The sequence below is a fragment of the Lingula anatina genome, chromosome 7 (assembly GCF_051362555.1).
Source record: "Lingula anatina isolate TDL-2025a chromosome 7, LinAna3.0, whole genome shotgun sequence".
Classification (NCBI taxonomy): Eukaryota; Metazoa; Brachiopoda; class Lingulata; order Lingulida; family Lingulidae; genus Lingula; species Lingula anatina.
This window is the reverse complement of record NC_141773.1, coordinates 22,625,656-22,642,512: the sequence shown is the minus strand read 5'-3', so window position 1 is coordinate 22,642,512 and position 16,857 is coordinate 22,625,656. Positions and strand designations below refer to the sequence as shown.

General features: G+C 35.5%; 1 protein-coding gene across 9 annotated transcripts in view; it reads right to left on the bottom strand.

The window, feature by feature from the left end:
- Positions 1 to 16,800, bottom strand: part of LOC106150594 (PTB domain-containing engulfment adapter protein 1) — a 28,137-nt gene extending 11,337 nt beyond the window's left edge. The window contains exons 1-7 of one of the 9 annotated variants that reach the window (XM_087016928.1): positions 16,630 to 16,800; positions 9,127 to 9,196; positions 3,005 to 3,108; positions 1,214 to 1,278; positions 842 to 913; positions 587 to 685; positions 32 to 169 (exon numbers count right to left, since the gene is read on the bottom strand). In XM_087016928.1, coding sequence (XP_086873054.1) covers positions 32 to 169; positions 587 to 685; positions 842 to 913; positions 1,214 to 1,278; positions 3,005 to 3,074 — 444 coding nt within the window. In that variant the 5' untranslated portion in view covers positions 3,075 to 3,108; positions 9,127 to 9,196; positions 16,630 to 16,800. Of the gene's footprint in view, positions 1 to 31; positions 170 to 586; positions 686 to 841; positions 914 to 1,213; positions 1,279 to 3,004; positions 5,604 to 9,126; positions 9,197 to 9,656; positions 9,680 to 16,629 lie in introns of those variants that run through there. The other 8 variants (XM_087016930.1, XM_087016931.1, XR_015335405.1 and 5 more) reach the window with 8 other exon arrangements.
- Between the last annotated feature and the right edge of the window lie 57 nt (positions 16,801 to 16,857).

The following is a 16,857-nucleotide window of genomic DNA, read 5'->3' as shown; positions in this document are numbered from 1 at the left end:
TTATACAGGATGACAAATTGGACAGACGTACACATTTCTCGCTGTCAAACACGTGACAAGTGTGATCCTGTGAGTCCGCCTCCTTGGCAATGAAGGTGAACATCCTCTTGTCTGACTTGTCATCTGCGCAGTAAGAGATACGATGCAGAGGATACTGGTGCTTGATAATCTGGAAATGATATAGATTTATTGCGATTGTGTGGTCCCCTTGATGCTGTCCTTTATTTATGTGAAAAGCACAGAAGGTCTGTGTTAATGATATTACTTAATTTTCTTTTTCATTCATGAACTTGTAGACATTGTGGTTTAAGTTAAATGAAAAGCCATGTTACAGAATCTGATGCCTTTTTTTAAATAAATAAACAACCAAAATTGTAAGAGATGTGTGTTTGTCTGCATGCATGCAATTGTTCATATCATATGTCAAAGAGATTATGAAATGGCTTCTGTCAAACTTAAAGACATGTAAAGCACTGAAAATGAAATCCTTTCACAGAAGAATGAAAAGTAAAGACTGCTTAACTTCAGACTAGCTCCAAAAAGAAGCAGGAAGAGTGGATTTAAACTTTGGTGAATGGTGACTTACTTTGGTTTTAGGATCCTGAATGGTTACCCCGTCCACGGATATTGTCAGCTCTACCTTGGCCGGCTTGATGCCTTCTGACTTCTTTAACTGTTTGTTGAACTGAAAACAAAAGTTTTGGTGACTTAACAATAAATTAAAATCTGAAGTTTATTTGAAGACTCCTTTCTTGCCCTATTTTTACTGAAAGTTTCAGTTGTATGGTGATAAAGTAAGAAAATTTTATCATTTCATCATTATTATTATTTTTCACATTACCTTCATTTTCCTAATTGCATCCTTGACTACATCAGACCCCTTGGCCGTTTCCACTCCACATCCTCCAAGATACTAGAAAATTTGAAAAAAATTAACAAATGAAGAAAATTTGATCTTAGATCTATCAGTTGTCTTTAGGTTCTTTGTAAAAAAAAAAAAAAGAAAAAATACCTTTACATAAGAAAACTGCCATAGTTATTGCATTACTATCATAATCTCACTTTGTACACAAAGGGTGATTTATTCTATTATTCTACCATTCTGTAACTATGTAGCAAAATGTATCTTAACAACTTTGACACTGTACATGTACACTGTACCAATTTATAAGTATGTAGCAAAATGTATCTGTTCCAGTAAAAATCCACTTACTTTGACATTGTAGACTATGTGCCCTCTGAGGAGAGCTTCTGGAGGATGAACCCACTGCTTGTTCACTGGAAAAGAAACAAATATTACATGTTTAGTGTGTATATTTATGTGCAAGTATATATGAAGTGTATGTGCAAGTATATATGAGATGTATATGTATGTGCAAGTATATATGAGGTATACATGTACATGTTCAATGACAAGTTCAGTATGCACATGCGTACATGCCATGGCAACATGTTCAGTGGCTCTTCTCTAGTCTATGAAAAGAAGACACTACCATTCAGGATATGTAGAAAAGCTACTGACATTCGAATATTTCTTAAGTTGGCTCTAAGATCTAATATACCATTTATTAGATCTTAGGTTGGCTATGGAAATTTCCAAATATTTGCTCTTTTTTATTTCATCCCCCTTTATCTTTATTTTCTCATATCTATAATAAATTTGGTCTATACAAGTAATCAATTATTTAGATTCAAGTAAAAATAAGATTGATGGTATCCAAATATTGTTTTGCGTTTCAAAGAAAACTGGAAATCTGAAAACAGCAAGCATGTGTTAATATTGAAGGCAAGTTTCCAGAAAGAGCAATGTCCTGGCACCAAGTCAAGACAAAAAAACAGCAGCTTTTATTTAGATCTAAAGCATCACACTTTTTTTCTGCAAATTGTTGAAGAACAGAACAAATCTGATACATTTCTACCAACGGCTTTACACAAGGGTCTTTTTCTCTTCAAAAGATGCAGGAAACTCCTTTGAGAACAGACATACAAAAGAGGGGAAAAACTTTCAGAAACACTGATAAGTAACATTTTTGAGGAATGGAACTCAGGATGAAGTAATTTCCTGAATTTCTTCACCTTTTTTTCTTGTTTTCATTTTATTAGGCTCAAAACAGCAGGGATTTGAGCCATACATGATACAATCAACAAACATGGAATTCTTTAGGGTGATGTAACTCCCAGACTCAGTTTTCCTTTTCTCTCTTCTTTTTTTTTCCAGAACAGCAAATGGTTGACAGAGAATAATTGTAAATATTGAACCAGAAAAAAAAAACATTTTCTGTGGTCTGTCCTAAGAAATTCATGGTAATAAATATGATGATTCATTTCCCATTTTCTTGCTGTTCCAATTCAGCAACACAGCAGGTGCCAGAGATGTAACAGCCAAGTTCTCAGACCTGTTTCACAATAGATCACTGCTTGCCTTTAAGACTGAAAATTTTACTCCAAGTAAATAAGGACACCCGTTTTACTAAAAAGTAAGAAAAGGCTGCTGTTCAAGATGGAAAGCCTATACAGCCTCTCCTTTCTGCAGGGGCTCCTTATTTCTGAATTACTGTTTCCAGTTGTCTCCAAAACATGACCCAGATTTGCAAGCCAGTACCAGGAGGACCCTGGCACCACCTACTTCCCTGTTGTCACTCTCCAGATCATGATTTACTGTAACACTCACAGCACAAGTTACATTAGCGGCCCATGTAGTTTCTTATTGTTCTTTTTCAAAGCCATGATACTAATTTTGTCTAATTTTTTTTTACATTTCCCTTGCCTTAGGTACAAGTAATTCTATTGTATTGTATATTGGAAGGGATTAATTATTGAAAAGTTTTATCATAAAGTGACAATAATATTGGTCTCACAAAAAATATAATTAAATAAATACTTTGATCTCTTCTGGTAAGACTTCAATAACAAAATATTGTAATTGTTACAGTATAATAAATAAATAAATAAAATAATATAAACAACAATTAACAAACATAAACACACCAATCAGAATACTTACTGTTTCGACTGTGAGACTGGTTTTCTTTCTGGCCCTGCACCCAGCGCGCAAAACTGGTCTGACGATTCATGACGGAAAACTGGATGAACTTCCTCTTCCCAAAACTAGCATTAGGAACAAGAACAATATTCTCTTTACTATTCATATAAGAACGGGCTTTGGGTAAGGACTCCATATTTCCTGAATGGAGATATTTGAAGACCTAAGAACAGTGGAAATGAAGCAAAAATCCTTTTTCCTGCAATGTCTGGAAATGATAAAAGCTGTTAGGTAATGTGCCTCCTTCCTCAAATATAAAAGTGTTATTGGTTTCCTCTCCCTCTCTTTTTTTTTTCGTACACTTTCTTTTTTTCTATGTCCTCCACATGTCAATAGCGGCACACCAGCTGGTGTACTGATGAAAATATTTTTGTCAATTGTTCAAAATGGAAAAGTCAAAATGTCCTGGGAAGGATTCTAGGTCACTCTTGAAGGAAAGATTGCCAGAATATAATGTTATCTTATCTCATAACATTTAAATAAATTACTATGACATCCCCTATATGGCACTTAAAAGGTGTTTAAGTAATTTTAAATGTAAAATTCATTAGCTGGCATCAGTGAGAATCTGTATGTCAAAGATATGAGGAAAAAAATATCTGGACTGCAAGCAAGTTCACAAGTAATTAAACAGGTTTTCCAGCTGTGAGTAAAATGTCTGAGGTAATCACTACATGTTACACTTGATCCCCCAAGTGCAAAGTCCCAAAATTAAAAAGTCACGGTGTTACTCTTGCAGTGACTTTTGACATCTGAAGGTAAGGTGGATCTTAAACAACATAAAAGATGTCATGATGATTAGAGTTCATGTTCATGTCTACCAGTAATTTAAGAATCATCCCAGTGACAGATTAAAAGCCACAATGTGGGTGTGCTGGTGCGTGTTCCTCAAGATAGTCAATATTTAAGAACTAATTCACCCATTTAAGTAAGCTGTCACAATTGCTCAACTTCAACTCAACAAGTAGTTTGTCACTTTGTCCATATCACAGACTTGATAGAGCAAATACCTGTGCAATATGTCTAAATTGACTTGTTTTTGTCCATCATAAACTACACCTAATCTTTAAATCCACAAGAAACCTGTTCATGCACAGTCAGTAGTCTAAGTCAATACATACAGTATCAAATCACAGCTCCCCAGGTGCAAAGAAATAAAGGTGACAGCTGACAAGTGACAGAACTGACATTTACAATGTCACTATCCAAAAACCAATGCACACACAGTCTCCAAAAGAGCTCAGGTTACAATATATGTAGAACACCAGTGCCTCTATACTAATCCTATCTACCCACATCCATAACAACAGCACTTCCAGTCAAGTCCAGCATTTTCTTCTCTGATCCTTCCAGCCACTTGTTAAAACTTAAACCACACACAATATCCAAAGGGTGAACCTGTCTCTCTGAGTACAACACACTGAACTCCACACACAGTATCTTGTACTGCAAGCGTGTTACCTACGTGTCTGTAATCCTCCCCTCAAGGACATCATTGTCTTTACACTAAAATAGCAACATGGTACGGAATATTACGACAATTGTGCCATTGGAGCAGTCTCCTGTTGCTGACACCCAGACTTGCTGGTATATATATATCTTCCTGTCACTGACGTTCTCCTGTGTTCATATAGATACATATACTAGTATATATACAGCAATGTCCACTACGGCTTGACCAAGTGAGTAGGTAATGACTGGCAGTCAAGCAAACAGAGATGGTCCTGTATAACACCAATGTGTAAATTATATCTATGGTCTATTTCTCTTCTTCATATGTATTCAGTTGTGTTCTATGGAGGGTTAAGATCACAGGGTCAAAGAGAAACTTACCTGACCCTCTAGATTAAAGGCTAACTGGTACTTTTAAATGGTCACTTCTATATCATGTCCAACTTCTTTTACTTTGACTATGTCCTCTTGTTGTATTTTAGTTTAGATATTTATACTCATTAATGGGCTAATTATAGGTTCTGTCCCCTCAAATTAGGGTCTCATCCCTAAATGCTATAATTCTCAATTCCCCTTTGTACTCGTATCTCTCAAACTGAGTGACGTCCAGTCATTGGTGACTTGCAGGACTGATCCTTTTCCTTGTTTGAAAAAAAAATTGTCAGCTCTCTAGAATTGCACCAAGCTTTACTGTAGACAAGTCCCCAACTAAGGCCCAATAAAGTAATATATAATAGTTATAGTTGTCTCCACTGTATAGTATCTACACTTTTACAACCACAGTTTCATCCCTGATTCAAAATTCTGTACATGTAACTCCTAACAGAAAGCTCCTTGCTCCAGCATATCTAGTAATCCACCTGAGGTTTATTTCCAGCTAAAGGTGGACCACATATTATCCTAGTTGCCTCTGCTCTAAGCATCTGTCACCCTCTGTCTCTTTCCTTCTTCAAGTTCTTCTTGTCACAGGTCCAAGACAGGTACGCCACACTGCAGTCTGCCCAGCTGTTGGCTCTACCTGTACATCTATATCTCAACACACAGCCAGTGCTGGCTTATCTGGTACTTATCTTCTCCTCGCTTCCACCTGGGAATTACCTGATTAAGTGGTCCCTATACCACCTTATTTACTTTTCTAAGCTCTGTGCCTAACTGCGTTATCACAATTCTAACAAAAACAAATCATTTAATTTAAAGACTGTCAAGTAGGAGATATCAATGGTGTTAATTATAGTTTTGATTCTTTATTTCTGATACAAGGGTCCTATTTGATAAGGTGTTAATGAGTTCTGATTCTTTAATTCTGATGCATGGATCCTACTTGATATGCATAATTTCTCCAGTGATATTATCTGTTTAATGGCTAATGCCTAATACTTTTGATTGTCTTATGTTTATTACTTAATATCACTGACAAAATGTCTAAAAATTGGCAATTGTCAATTGTCAATTGCAACTTTTGCCCATTAAACCCAGGAAAACACTGCCTATGCAACCAACTGCAATATTTAAGGCCATAAAATATACTGACATAGCTTATCTTAAATGTTGTTTTATTGTTCTCAATAATCCATAACTTTCACCTGTGAGTAGCTCCATTTTTATCAAATAATAATATAGTTGATTCAGGTCAAACGAAACAGTAAGCAAAACATGGCTGTATCGATTTCAATTACAAATTACAGTCCAAGCTTTTTTTTTTTTGCTGTCTAATCACTGATCATAATAGTCTGTTTAGTCTCAAAGTCAACTGGCATTTTCTCTAATAAAAAACACTATGTATCCAGTAAGTAAAAGCTATATATACAGCTCTACTACTAGTACATACTCATACAGCTTTTGTTTTATATATATACAGTGATATATATCAGTGTCTGTAGTTGTTATCTGAATACACTGCACCGTCTGTGTCTTAATGAGTAGTGAACACACTATCTGGTTAAGCTGGTGAGATATGTACACCCTGTGGATCCTATGCTGAGTACAGAACATACTATCTAGTCAGGGTGGTGAGATATGTACACCCTGTGGATCCTATGCTGAAATCTTTAAGTCATTTAGTATGAATTCTGTAGTATGGAAAGAACACAAGCTCTGGAATTTTTTGTCTTTTGACTAGACAGCCATTTTTTTTTTTTTTTTTTTTGTAAAATCAAAACTTTCATATTTTTCAACAGCAAAGTTCTCTAAAAATTGTCTACTTTTATGCTTTTCATAAATGGAATATGTTTTGCACTCTTATGAAATTGACTCTACTGGACTAAGCCCACATGCTAACTCAACTCTTTCCACATTGTGTTCACTGTCACATCCACTGCTTGTCTTCACAACTAACACACTCACCCCTGATTAGGTTGAAAACTCTCTACCTGTCACTGCATCTCATCTTCTCCAGTGACATATAGAATGCAGTATATTTATTCAGGAATTTTAAGCCACAGGCTCATAGTATCTTAAACACGAGTACACTATGTATGACAGAAGTAAAACCAATAATGTGTGAAACAAAGCATGTGTGGTATACATTTCCTTATTGTGACAGTAATTTAATATATAAATTACTTTTAAAACCAATAAATACATGAGCCAGACTATACGACAACAGCAGATATAGACAAAGGTATTCCATTACTTTTTTATCAGGAATAGGTCTATACTCTTCGAAACAAGTGCTGAACATCTTCAACTATCAAATACCTTGAAGTAGAGGACTTGGAAATGTTGTGGTTACAAAGGCTCTATTCCCATAGGTTTTAGATCGATCTATCCCCGCGGGGAGTCTCACTAGATTACTTTCAGATAATCCGACTTAAATGTCCATCCCGCCTACTACAAGCTGTAAGGAGGTAATTAACTTTCGTGTCCGCCCGGTTGACAGCTATTTAGCGTGAACCTCCAGGGAGTTAGGTCGATCTAAAGTAGGTTGATCTAATCTATGGAAATGGGGTGAAAGAAATGGGCTCCAGACGTGTGTGTGTGTGTGTGTGTGTGTGTGTGTGTGCTGTGTATGTGTGCTGTGTGTGTGTGTATGTGTGCTGTGTGTGTGTGTGTGCTGTGTGTGTGTGTGTGTGAGAGAGAGAGAGAGAGAGAGAGAGAGAGAGAGCAAAGCTACCCTTCAGAAAACCACGTACATAAACAGCACCACCATAGGTATCTCAGGCATGTCAATTAACTACATGTATAACAAAACAAAACAACCCAATTCCATTAAATCCTACACACATACAAGAAATCCCTTACCTCTGGCTAACCCCCTACACTGACACAGACAGCACCCACTTGTGCCTGCTCTGTGTTCGTTTGACCTCGTATTAACTGACAAACCAGGTCATAAGTCAAACATCTCCATGTCAAGAGAACCCTTGTCTTATGTAACCTACAGCTGGGCCCATTTGTTTTCACTGGGGCCAAACCCTTATGTAGGTTAATATTCTAAACTGAAAGAATCCTGTAGAGCATGTGGCTTTCAACTGTACATCAACCTAAAATATGTTTGCCATAAGACAGAATCAGTGGCCTATATTTACTTGTGTAAGTTAACAATATTTTTTTCATCCAGGCTCAAAAAGTCAGAGGTTTCCTATTTTTCTTTAAATCCAAGCTGAAAGGAGGTCTGTAAGGAATCTGGGGTGGAGGAGGAGAGGGCACAGGCATTCTGCCAATCATTCTGTGTTAATAGTTTACTTTTTTTCTAAAAATAGTTTAACCCAATCTCACAAGTCATACGTGATCCAATACTAGTACACTGTACTATGTTATACATGCTAGAAAAAAGTGATGTAACCAGATTAAAAAAAGTTACTAGTAAGGAAAAAATCATTGCTCAAGTGACTCAGCTAGATTAGATCTTCAGACTTAGTGGTTTTGCAGTGTTGTAATTTTGGCTACTTTAATTTTTTTCCAGTGAGATCTTTCAATGAAGACGGCATGATGTCTTAGAGATAGTATATCACAAGTAAAATAATTATCATTATTACAGCCACAGAGACTTGAAAAATATCCCTGGTCTGGCCCATCCTCCCCTAAACTATAACCACTTTTTTTTAAACTCTTAATAAGACTTGAGTTTAAAACAGAATGTACTTTTGACTGTTCTTTTGACATTTTGCATTAAAGATATGAAATCACGTCAACCTGTAGCTGTCAGGTCTTTTAAAAACTGCAAGTAATAGACCTCCATATGTATATGCATGTCACAAGTATGTGACTGACCTGAAATTTTTACCACAGTCTCAGCATTTCATATGTCATAAAAGCTGAAGGCTAAAGATACTATTAAGTACAATTTAAGTGATAAAACAGAGCTATTCTTGACTTGGAGGCTTAAATAATGAGGCATACACTAGAATTTAATCCACCAACTATGGATCTTGATCACTTGAATGGTGATTTTCCACCTAAATGTGACACATTTTACATCGCACCATTAAAGCGTAACATGAGGGTACCATGCTGTAATAAATGGACGCAGTCTATAAATAACCACATACCATTAGGCAAAATACATTTTAAGTACTCCTTGGCATGCCTGATAGCCATTCAGGACAAATACATAAGTGGAAAGCCTTTTTTCTTAATGTTATAAGTTAATGAAAATTTTCTTAATAAGTTATTGTGGATTATTTCCTTACCTGACTAAAAATGAAAACTGCTGCTACCGATCTGTCTCACACATTGAGGAGTTGTGTCCAGGAAGTCTGACTGAAAATAAAAAATATGTCATTTTATTATTTTTTACAAAATCTTTTTCAAAACCTCTTGATATTTTTCCCAGACTGTCATTGCCTCCTACTCAGTGCTACATCTACATTACACCAAGTAAAACTACAATACTAGTATATATGTGTTGTACCTGGTACTGTTAAAGTGCTGTTACTGCCACTGTTATTGCTATCACCACAACCCCTTCCAAAACAACCACTTTGTTTTTTCCTTCCTAACTCTCAAACTTGCCCCCCCCCTCTCTCACCCCCCCCCCCAAATAAAAAAAAATATTCAACCACTACTCTACTAACCCTGTTTGATTTCCCTTCTAGCTATATACCTTCAAAGTGTCTTTTCAAATTTCACACTGGCAAAATTTCAAAATAATTTCCAAAAATAACCCAAGCATACAGCAACCCACACAGATACAATATGATATTGTAGTAGTAAGTGGTACCTTGTCCTCACACTCAGATTGTCTAATGAGAAAATATCCACCTCCTCCAGTCCTCAACTCTCTCAGTTATGATTCATTGGTGATAACATTGTGCACCTTGTACACTTCCTATCTGGTACACTATCTATCTAGATAACATAGGCGGATCTATACACTCTGAATACTTTCTCAATAATCTCATGTTTTATCATTAAAAACTATATTGAATACTTTCTCAGTAATCTCATGCTTTATCATTAAAAACTATATTTGATAGTTTTTTATTCCGGGTTCAGATTCTTCCCCCCCCTGTCAGGAGTTGATGTCATTACATTGTAATATGGTCTACTTTACAGAATAATGATACAATAGCTGAGTATAATGCTAAATATTTACAATAGCTACAGGACTTACTCAATAATTTCATTTAGACAAAGACGAATCAATTTTTTGCTCCACCACTGAGCCAATAGCACCAAAAACTGTGGTATTCTTCACAGTTTCTTTGGGCAAAAAAGAAATATCTAGCTTTAGTCTAAGATTCAGCACATTGAAATGAGCTAAGAATGAGCTTAGACTTAAGGCACCTGCTTTTTCACCTTCATCCAATTTATATGGCTAATGAATTATGTACCTGAATATAGATCTCAAACTTTGGCAGGAATCTAAGAATTCTGTGTGTATGTAATAATATAAATATCACGTACGTTATATTGACTCAAAGTGTATAGTTAAAGGGGAAGAACAAAACAGGGGGTAGGGGTGGGGGTAAGGTGGTTCAAAGGAACCGCCCTTTTGGCCAGAAAAGATATGGTCTGACTCAAAATTTGATTTAGGTTCTGAAATCGAGTCAACTAAAGGGAGGAAGGAGGTAAAAGACACAATATCACCATAGATTCCTTGCACACTATTTCCATTCAGGGTCATTGATAACTTGCCAAAAATGAATAATAATATCTACCATTATTAAAGTTATCATATGTGTGACTTTATATCAGACAATCATAAAAGTGTTCATCCATCCTGAACTTCATAAGTACTGACAATTACGTCTCCACCCAACTTTGAGACTCTCCAGTACAGGGTACAGACTTCTAAAACTAAGGCTTTTTTTATAAATACTGCACAAAAATATATATGTAGTACTCACTCTTTGCTAGAGATAAACTATAAAATATGCCCTTCTAATATTTGTGGCAAATACCTCTCTTGGTTTTCAAGCAAGAAATATTGGTCTTGTAAACAAGCATTATCTCAAGTAGCCTGCTTCAATGTAATAATCACTGAGCAAGCAGTTTAAACATTCTGCATTGTTTATTCTAGTAACATATTCATAAAAGATAAACAGACAAACCACACTTCCTAGTTTGAAGAGGTTAATATATGATATATCTTCTGTTCACTAGTGAGTTTGTTTTAAGACACATTTGAGTCAAAACTATATATAAATATCTATATATCTGAAGCAATAATTAACAATTATACAATTTATCTTAAATGAGTTATAATTTATGGAAATCCTTTCACCTTAACTTAAGTAACCTTTGTTTCCTGTAATGAATAAACAATAACTTTCCTCACTATGGTCTGACCACACAAATGGCATCACCTCCTAAACCCCCCCCCCCCCCCCCCCCCCCAACCAGCCTCAATTTGATCTCAGGGACAGTCCCCTAAAACTGCACTCTGAGTGTGTGTACATGTAGGTATACTGGAGTGTAAAACCCTAGAGCAAACAGTGTCATGGCGGGACAGGCACTGCAGACACTTAATTATAGTGGGAAGCAGAGGAACCCTCCTCAACTATATATATATAAAACCTTCCCAAACTCTCAATAGGGCAAAGGGAATTGGTATTAACATGGAGTGTGTTGGTCTTAAAATGTGATAACTAATAATCAGTGGAGAAATAAGATGATCGTACTTCTTCCCCAGTCTTTCCATCACATCCTGAAGTCCCAATGGGTTACACAGTTTTTTTCATATATACATGATGAAGAGATTTACAATATAATATACAATATGCCCAGTAACAACTAGTGCCCACATGTCCCAGGTATTGCCTTTCATCATTGTTTCATATATCCATGGCCTCCTGAACTGTGATGTTCCAGGCCACTCAAATTCTTATCTGTTTATTTTATTTATCTCTTTAGATTTATTTTTGCAGAATGGGGCAATGGTTCCTACACAATATCCCTTACAGTAACTGCTTCTAAAAAGAACAGCAACATACAAAGATTAGTCTATAAAAGACAATAACTATAATTATTCATGGTTGTAATCCTATATTGCACTAGTTACCCTCAAGACTGACTTGACCTATTAATAACCACAAAAAATTTATGAATAAATAAGTATATGAATAAAGAAATAGACTAAGTATTGCTCCCAGTGGTGCATACTCGTGTATGTAAATACCTGTCTGGTAATCCTCACCTGAGTATCATCCACAGACAGACTGAAGTCTGTATATATTTTACTTCCTGAAACCTGTCAATTCAGTTCTCCTATCTTTCCTTACACACGCACCATTTTAAAGTTAATTTAATCCTAGCCTTGCTGTCCTGGACTTAACCCCATATTAAAGTGAAATAAGTTGTTTTTTGTCCTGAAATGTCGTCCACGGTGGCGCTGTACCAGGAGGAACAGGGTCCCAGACCCTGGCACTGCCTGGTTCTCTGAGGACAATTATCATAACTGGAACATGCCTCGGAGATGTTGAGTTTTCAATGGGAGAAATCTTTTTGATAACATTATCAGATAATATGTGTGGTCTACTGCGATAAAGAGAATGTTTTAATGGGGTTGTGTTATCATTATTTCAGCAGCCCTTTTTTAGAAAATATATTTTGATTTTTCTGTAAATTCATGTAAATATGTAAAATGACACAACATATTTTTTTGCTCTTCACTTCTCTTTTCTAAATTATTTTCTTTAGTAACTATTCACATGCAACTAAAACCATGAAAACGGTTGTCATGAATTTATCTTCAACATACACTAAGATTCAGAAATATAATATAATATATAAATTCTATCACTTTTGATATTGTCACTGTGATGATAATTGTAATACTTGTGCATTGCCAAGATATATTCTTAAACCTCAATCCTGAAAAATTTCAAAATTATTTTAATGGATAATAATTCATCATAGGATATACAAATTAATATAAACAGATACTGTTTTTCTAGCACCTATACTAGTAAGTACTAGTATTTAAGCAGAGTTGGTAGCATTAATCAAATAAATACATCTCAAATGTTATACAATTTCTCCTGTGTAGTAGTTTTTATAGAGCTGCAAATATTTCACTGCATGCTATACAACTGTTAAAATTCTTCACAGATGTAAGACAGTAAGTCAAGGTCAAGCCAAAAACAACAAAACAGATCAGTTTTTTCTCAAATGCTTTTTTAAAGATAGAGAGCATTGCCATTTGGTCTTGTTTAATTGAGATTGCTCTGTCCAATCAGAACAAGTCTCTTAGTTTTTTAAGGTTAGTTTGGGTGTGAATTCATCACCATTCCATGCAGGCAATGTATGGTTGTAAACATACTACATGTAGTACCTCAAATAATGGTCAATATTCTGGGGTTTTAAAACCAATACGATGAAACAGACGTGAAATATGTCAAGGGTTACATCCTCTATCTCAAACGAGACGCACTACCTTTTCACTGTAGCTTTTTTAAAGTGCAAAATTGGGTATATATATATATATATATATATATATATATATATATATATATATCGCCTACTATATCTGCTTGATGCTGTTTGGTTGTACTAAAAAATCAGCAAAAGTTTTGTGTTCTTGGGTGCCACTGGGATTAGTAACTTCAAATATGAGCCTTATCTTTGTCTTATATCACACCATAAGGCTGCCCAGCCACGCGTAACATAAGGAGTTCAGACCACATGTATCAAGGATGAAGACAGATCATTTCTAAAAAAGAAAGTCAGAAAATATAGGTGCTGTAGGAGTGCAGCTCCATGTGGGGGGGGGGGGGGGGGGGGGGGGGGGTATGGGGCATTAATAAAACACCCATATATCTCATCTGAATCAATACCGACAACTTTACTCTCTACACTTTAGTTATATGCCTATTATTATTAATTATCAATTTGAAATCTAGTTATACACCTATAAATTATTAATTTGAAATCTAGTCATATACCTATAAATGATTAATTGAAATCTAGAACTTTGTATACCTACAAATTATTAATTAGAAATCTAGTTATATACCTATATCATTATTTCAAAATAAAGACTGAAAATGGCAATGAAATGCTGCACTCCTCAATATGACAAAAGTGCAAACTGCTTATATAATTACTAGTACACTTTTCGTGCGTGCGTTTTTAATACAAACATCATGATCAACACATTGAACATGTTTATGGGCAATTAAACAAAATTAAGGAAAGGTGAATGGGTGATTAGCAACCTGTAAAGAGCATTTAATAGTTTTGTTTATGGGACAGATTTTGTTCATTAAACAATAGTTTCATAAAGACGGACTAGTTACTATGCATTCTATCCCACATCATTGCAAGTGAAGGCTAAGTTAAGAGTACATTGAAAATGTTTAATTTTTCAACACATTTAGCTCCATTACTGAGATAAGCGATGTATTTGTATGAGAGGGCATACACTTTAGCTAATATGGTTTCCTTGTTCCCTTCTTACTTTAAAAGCAATGCACTGAAGAGATAAACACACAAAAACCACAAATTTGAATGTGGGAACACACCCTACCATTACTAACTAGCTTTGCTATGTGCTATAATTCTGTTTCACGTGTTAAAATAAACCTTGGTAAATATTTTTTATTTTATAATTTTTTTCAAACTAATATCTGGACAATTTAAGAAAAAAATATTTTCTCAACTGGACAAATTGAACTGAATCAAAGTTTTGAATTTGGCAAAAAATCTAATATGCTACATAGTGATGCCAATATTTGTTTGAAATTATTTAAGTTTTTCACTTGAAAGCATGGCAAATTCTTTCCATATCTGACAAAAATGGTAGAATGTTTATGTAAAGCATTCTTCTATAGGAATTCTCAATTATCCTAGTAGTGATCAGTAAAATAACAGGCATGGAACGAGGAAGTAAGAAAGAACAGACGGTTTGGTGACATTTACAAACAGGTTGAAACTCTCTGCAAGCTTAATCTCTTTTTTTTTTTTTTTGCTCTCTTTTTTCAACTCATTACAAAATATCGTGCTGACAGGTATCTGATTACCATTTCTTCTGTAACAAGGGACTTGCTGAACTAAAAACCCCTTTACATGATATCTACCCTGTAACCACTACATCAGATGACAGAACAAAAATCGACTACTCTCGATAATAATATACATTTGCATTGGCAAGGAAGTTCCATCCAGCCCCCAGGGGGATAGGACCCTCACCTCATGGTTGATGTAGGTCAATTCACCACCATCTATTACAAAGTCTTAAAAGAATGTTTACCCCAGAACACCTGAGCAGGTAAATGACCCGGAGGCATCAGGTTTCATGACAAGTCTTAACAGAGATGAAACAGCACATATACCCTGGTATGGTGTTACTGTGTGGATGGCATTTTGAACATCCTAGTTTTCAGTGCTAACTACAGACATGGCCAGCAATTTCAATTTAAGAGGATTCCTTTTTCCCTTATTGGGCAAAATTTGAAAAATGGCATAAAGCCTAGAGCAAATTTTGATTGACAGTGGATATCCCCCCTCCAAAAAAAAGCTTTTTTTTTTCACCTTTCTCCCCCCCCTCCCTATCCTCACCTACAAGGCCTATAATACACTAATAGGTTCTATAATTTTGCATGGCTTTCGTTGATAACCCAAATATGAGGATTCTCACCCTTCACTTGCTCTCCATGGCAATATTGCTGCTCTACATCTAAGGACAATTTATAACATTTAGATGTCTTCTTTAATGTGGAGGAGTGGTAATTGATGTTTTTCATGACGCAAATTGACAAAAAACATCAATGTAATCATGATTAGAATTTTCATATCTTCCTCGTTGCATACAAGAGTTCGTTACAAACGTACCAGCTTTACATTAGCGGTGGTTGGTAAACCATGCTATTTTAAAAGTACTTTCTCAACTGTAACTCCACTGCATTTTAAAATGATTTGCCTCGAGGGGTTCCATTTGGTTCACATCTCTATCATCTTTCACAATTTTCTATTGCACTTTTGGGCTAGTTGTACTAAGAAAATCTAATACATATACAAGTAGCCAGAGCTTATATAAAGTCCTTCATCTATAAGTGATGGATTTAATCGTAATTAAATTATACACTTTTTTGGTTGATAAATGATTGTTAATTGTTCTGATTGATTAACAACCATTATTCAATTAAAAATTAACTGAAGCTGTTCAAACATAGTTCTACTTTATGACCCATATGTGTGAGTAGTGAAATGAGGTCAAGCAAGGGGGAGGGGTCAAGAGAGTTACAACTATGTTTGTTTGCACACGTCTTGAGTCTGCTGCAAACACACGTCCTGATCACCTTGTACACTGATGTAACAAAGGGTCCACAAACCATAATTTTACACTTCATACAAAGGACTAACTGCACTATGTGCTCTGTGACCATGCAGATTAGATATGGAAGCTGGTCATCAAGAAAACAAACTTCTTTAGCTGTGCAAGGACATTTCATAAATATTTCAGTGTCAGCTATGGTCAAGTGCAAGTCAAGTGCCCAATCCTGGCCAATTACTAGGGTTCAGAGTTAAAAATTAATTTGCAACAGCTTTGATGTCTTACGTGTGACAAAATTAACGTGATATTTTCATACTTATCCCGTTGTTAAGTAACTAATTACATCGATGTAGAAAACAAAGCCTAAGGCAAGAACCATATCTTGTCATTTTGTAGTAATTAGACTAGATTTAAATCGAATTTCTCTACGACACTGAAATGCAAAAATGTCATCGACTTTGCATCACTATCCACTTACCTTGTAAAGAAATACGGACGGTACAAGTCACTCTCGCTTTCCTTAAATTTACTCCGGTCACTCCTACTTTGAAAGTAGGTGGTTTCTTCCTCGTACCTTGCACCTAGACGGCGACTGACGGGAACTGCACAGCGCCGACTACCGGAGAAATTAGTAACCTTAATTAAACGGAATTCATCAGGAAGACAAGTTGTACACAAATGTCTAAATGGTAAATTACTTGGTATT